This window comes from Rosa chinensis, chromosome 2 (genome assembly GCF_002994745.2).
Source record: "Rosa chinensis cultivar Old Blush chromosome 2, RchiOBHm-V2, whole genome shotgun sequence".
NCBI classification, from domain to species: Eukaryota; Viridiplantae; Streptophyta; class Magnoliopsida; order Rosales; family Rosaceae; genus Rosa; species Rosa chinensis.
Window position 1 is genome coordinate 63,841,570 of NC_037089.1, and position 4,553 is coordinate 63,846,122.

Genomic DNA, 4,553 nt, shown 5'->3' on the forward strand with positions numbered 1-4,553 from the left:
ATAGGGATCGTTCTATCCGGGGATTGAGGGTACACTTGTAATTGTGAAACAAATAAAGAAAAGTATTATTTACAAAAATAAAATAAAGAATATAAATATATACAATTGTATAAACAAATAAAGAATTAAAATAATAAAGTATTATTTACAAAAATAAAATAAAGAATAAATATATACAAGTGAACAAAAATAAGGGGGGGGTTTAGGATTCTTAAAATTAAAATTAAAATAAATAAAATAAAGAAAACGTAAAAACATATATACAAAGGTGGAACGCAAGGAACAAAGATCAAAATCAATTTCATGTAATCAAATTCGATTCAAACCCTATAATTGTTCTTCCAAGTCATGAGAGAGGAGTTGATCATGTGAAACATTCGAAAGCAAATGATTTCCCATATTTTACTTTTCAATGCTAATTAACCTAAGCGAAAGCACCTAGATTAATTCTATCAAACATGCAATCAAGCCCTAGAAAGCTAGTCAATCATGACATGTTCAATGCATTAGACATAGAGAAAGGCTATCAACTCAAGTGTACAACTTAGTTATGGAAAAGTCCACCTAATTGCAATCCTCTTCAATTAAATTCGATTCTTGTCCAGAACCTTTACTACTTTTGATTCAAGTTACACAAAACGAAAAGTCGATTTCATGTTCTTAAACCTAGCACCAATTACATGCAAATCCTATAAGTGTCGACCCAAATAAGATAAACATATAAAAGTTTTCTGTAAAGCAAATTTAATCGAACAAACTCACATAAGCGACTTAGAATCACAATTATAAAATTCGAAAACTTTATTTAAACATAGAAATTGGGCTTAAACTTTGCCCTAAACATTATTGTTAACTAGAAACAAGTTCATACGAAATCAAACAAGGAAACCAAAAAGGTTACAAGGAAAAGGAACGAATTACACCGTGAGTGGAGATGGAGATGGAGAGCTAGATGGTTGGATCTTGAATCTTGGAAGCAAGCCTTCAAGGTGGATGATGGAGGATATGATCTTCACGGCTCCTTCTTCTTCTTCCTCTCCTTGCTTGAAAATGCAGAAACTTAAAACTAGAGAATGGAGAGAAAAATGGAAAGGAAATGGAGAGACAAAGAAGATGAGATGGATGAAGGAATTGGTTTGGGAAAATGGAAAGGAAATGGAGAGACAAAGAAGATGAGATGGATGAAGGAATTGGTATAGGAAATGGTGACTAAGGAAAATGGAGAGGAAATGGTGAGACAAGAAGATGAAATGGATGAAGGAATTGGTTTGGGAAAATGGAAAGGAAATGGAGAGACAAAGAAGATGAAATGGATGAAGGAATTGTTGTTTGGGAAAATGGAAAGGAAATGGAGAGACAAAGAAGATGAGATGGATGAAGGAATTGGTATTTTGAGAGTGAGAGGAGAAGTGTATTTATAGCCCAAAAAAATGATGAATGGAGGGTGGAGATGAACATAAATGAAGGGCTAGATATGTTAGACAAATTTGTAAAAAATATCTTCCCACTTGTTTATCACTTGTTCAACTTGAATTGATTTTCCTCCTCAAGATTTTCCACTTGGTTGCAACTTTGATTTTCCTCCTCAAGATTTTCCACTTACTTGCAACTTTGATTTTCCTCCTCAAGATTTTCCACTTAGTTGCAACTTTGATTTTCCTCCTCAAGATTTTCCACTTGGTTGCAACTTTGATTTTCCTCCTCAAGATTTTCCACTTGCTTGGAGGTCCTAAAAATAGAAACTAATAAGAAAAATAGAAACTTTCCTAAAATGAAAAATGGCAACTTACTAAAAATGATAAATAGAAACTACAAAAATATAAACTTTCTACAAATAGGAACTTTCCCAATCAAAGAATGGAAACTTTCCTAAACAGGATTTTAATAAGGAAATAACGTAAGAAATGTAGGGAAATGCAGTTAAAACGTCGCATTAAAATGCTCCTATCATTCACCCATCAATATTACGCATCACTGCCCCTCCACCGCGAACCATATATTAGGCCCTCTTCGATGCTGCTTCATCAATAAGCATTTAGTTTGCAATAATGCAAAGGTGGAGGACTCCAAAATTTGTGAGTACGTACTGTAAGAGAAGAACTTGGCTCACCTCCATTACAGTCCTATACTCGTCATAAAGCTCAATGGCCCTATATATATAACAATGAATCAACAGAGGAAGGCATAGACCCATGTCCGTTTGCTCAATAAGCAGCCAACGTACCATAGTCACAAAGGTACAATCACCCTCACCAGCCCTACTCAGTGCTTAATTATTCGTATAGGCAAACCAATCACTAAAATGGAATTGGTAAAGAGAAAACGGATAAAGGCTCCATTACGTAAATTAAGGTAAAAGAGAAGACCATGCCAAGAAAGTTCTTCAAACATCCTCTTCCAAAAGTGAATGGATGTAGAAAGTCTTTTATTCCTAATATGCAAATTAAACAAATGCAAATATGAAATATTCACACATTTGCTTCTGCAAAAACCTATCAAATTTAGTCAATAAATATTCTCAAATTCATTATAGTTCTTCAAATATAATTGGACTAGTGATGCAAATGCATGCTTCGTATATAATGCATCAAGTATTGGTCCTGCAAATAAGAGTGGCTTAGCCTAATTGTCTGGCAATAACCATCGTAGCGCAAAAGTGATACTATCAACGCCTTCGATATGTATCGCTTGTATCGATAGATCTGCATCACGACCATTCATGCTTTGAATCTCAATAGACTTTAAATAGTGCCTCCAACATTTGATGCTGTTGTCTCTACAACATGGTGAATTCTCTTCCCAGGACATGAACTTCTTGCAGATGGCCTGAAATGTGAAAAACTCATGCATTGTATATATGTACAAATAAATACGAAGCTTATGTACCATATATCTCAAATTGAAGGTTAACAAGCTACCTTTAAAATCCATCCATTTTCTGTGATGGATAAGGCCATTGGATGACAACTCCACAGCAAGTTATCAAGTAAAGTTGAAAAGCAATAGCCGAGGTCTTCCCGTGTAAAATCATCTCTAGGTTTCAACTGTAACTGCATAATTTCTGGTACTGATGGTTCTTCTCTTAATAGTTTCAGACAAAGTTTGATCTACATAATTAGAAAAGTAATTAATATATACAACTTTAAGTCTGCAAAAACAATTACATCAACATCAAGTAAAGACGACTTACTTCTGAACCGTTTATAAAAACAGTCGAGCGTTCTTGTGCAGCGAATTCTAGAAATCTCTTTTGCAAAGTAAAGGTGGGAAACATTACTTTCGTCGGAAAGGTATTCATGCAGGGTAAAGCAGTGAAATATGTTTTTCGGATGCAGTTCATGGAGTTTTCTCAAGGATTGATCAATACTAGAGACAGAATGTTCATCCCTACTACTAAATATAGGAGGACAAAAATAAGAGACCGGGAGTGAGTTCCATGTCCTCGACGTGATTTTCAGACGGACTGAATCTATCGGAGGCAACCGGAGGAGGATTTCCAGCATAAGGGCTTCCGGCAACTGCGATATCCGATCCATGGCTTCGATATCTCGTGATCTAAAGCTAGCTTTGAAAGAACTGTCAAAAAGAGGCCAAGAGATCAAAGAGCAGTACTAGGGTTTATTGGCTCCGGAATCCCGATTCTCAACCAAAATGGGCATATAAGAAGGCCCAATTGGGCCTGCAAACAGACCGATATTGTTATATATATATTTTTTATAATTATTCTACACAAAAAAAAAAAAGACCTTTTTTCTTTTTTCTCAAAGTGAGGATCGGCCTCCAGTTTACGTTAAGAAGCTCAACTTTCATTATTGTAAGAAGAATAAGCATACGGCAGGGGAACATCCGAACATGGTAGCAAGAATTCTAGAGCAATAGCTGATGGAATAAGTCTACACTGTACAATTCATGAGTCAATCAAATACATCATTTAAGAAAAAGAAAAAACTAGTTCAGGTAACTAGAGGAGCCAACTTATTATTTAGGGTAAATTCCTCCTATGGTACCTGAGGTATTGCTACTTGGACAGTTTGATACCCGATGTATTGAAGGGGACAGTTTGGTACCTGAAGTTAGACTCTGTTTGACACTTTGGTACTTCTGTTAATTTTTCTGTTAAATGTAAGGATAAAATTGACATTTAAAATATATGGATAAAAACATAATAAAAAAACATGAGTTTGTGGGTTGATTGCCGTTCTTCATAATTTTATAGGTATGAATTAATGTTTATGAGTTATGTTGAAGGTGAAATATTCGAATTTTATGTTAAAGAAATATAATAATCGGATTTTTTTGGGGTACTATTCTCTATGAATCCACTAATTTTTCCTCCAAAACTTAGATTTTTCCTCCTCTTCATAAACACAATGCGATGATATTATTTGGTATTAATTTAGGTCTTCATCACTTTTTGGGTCATTTAAGAGAAAATGGAAATGAATTAATGCTTTTGAGTTATGTTAAAGTTGACATAATTGAATTTTATGTTTAAAAAAAATTAGTTGTACGAGACTAGTTTCAATGGAGTACTCTCATGGGTGTTCACTATA

General features: G+C 34.4%; 1 protein-coding gene across 1 annotated transcript; it reads right to left on the minus strand.

Moving 5' to 3' along the window:
• Positions 1–2,622: 2,622 nt before the first annotated feature.
• On the minus strand, positions 2,623–3,470 carry LOC121051314. The gene is made up of 3 exons (XM_040513535.1): positions 3,191–3,470; positions 2,919–3,107; positions 2,623–2,826 (listed from the first exon to the last, which is right to left on the minus strand). The coding sequence occupies exons 1-3, from the start codon at positions 3,338–3,340 to the stop codon at positions 2,623–2,625; spliced, it is 543 nt and encodes a 180-aa protein (XP_040369469.1). The 5' UTR covers positions 3,341–3,470.
• Positions 3,471–4,553: the final 1,083 nt, after the last annotated feature.

Bases quoted from the DNA above. Each gene is read 5' to 3' on its own strand.
- LOC121051314 (XM_040513535.1), bottom strand. From the start codon at position 3,340: ATGAACTGCATCCGAAAAACATATTTCACTGCTTTACCCTGCATGAAT. The intron at 3,108-3,190 runs GTAAGTCGTCTT...CTAATTATGTAG, and splicing joins TTTTTATAAACGGTTCAGAA to ATCAAACTTTGTCTGAAACT. The intron at 2,827-2,918 runs GTAGCTTGTTAA...TTCACATTTCAG, and splicing joins AAAATGGATGGATTTTAAAG to GCCATCTGCAAGAAGTTCAT.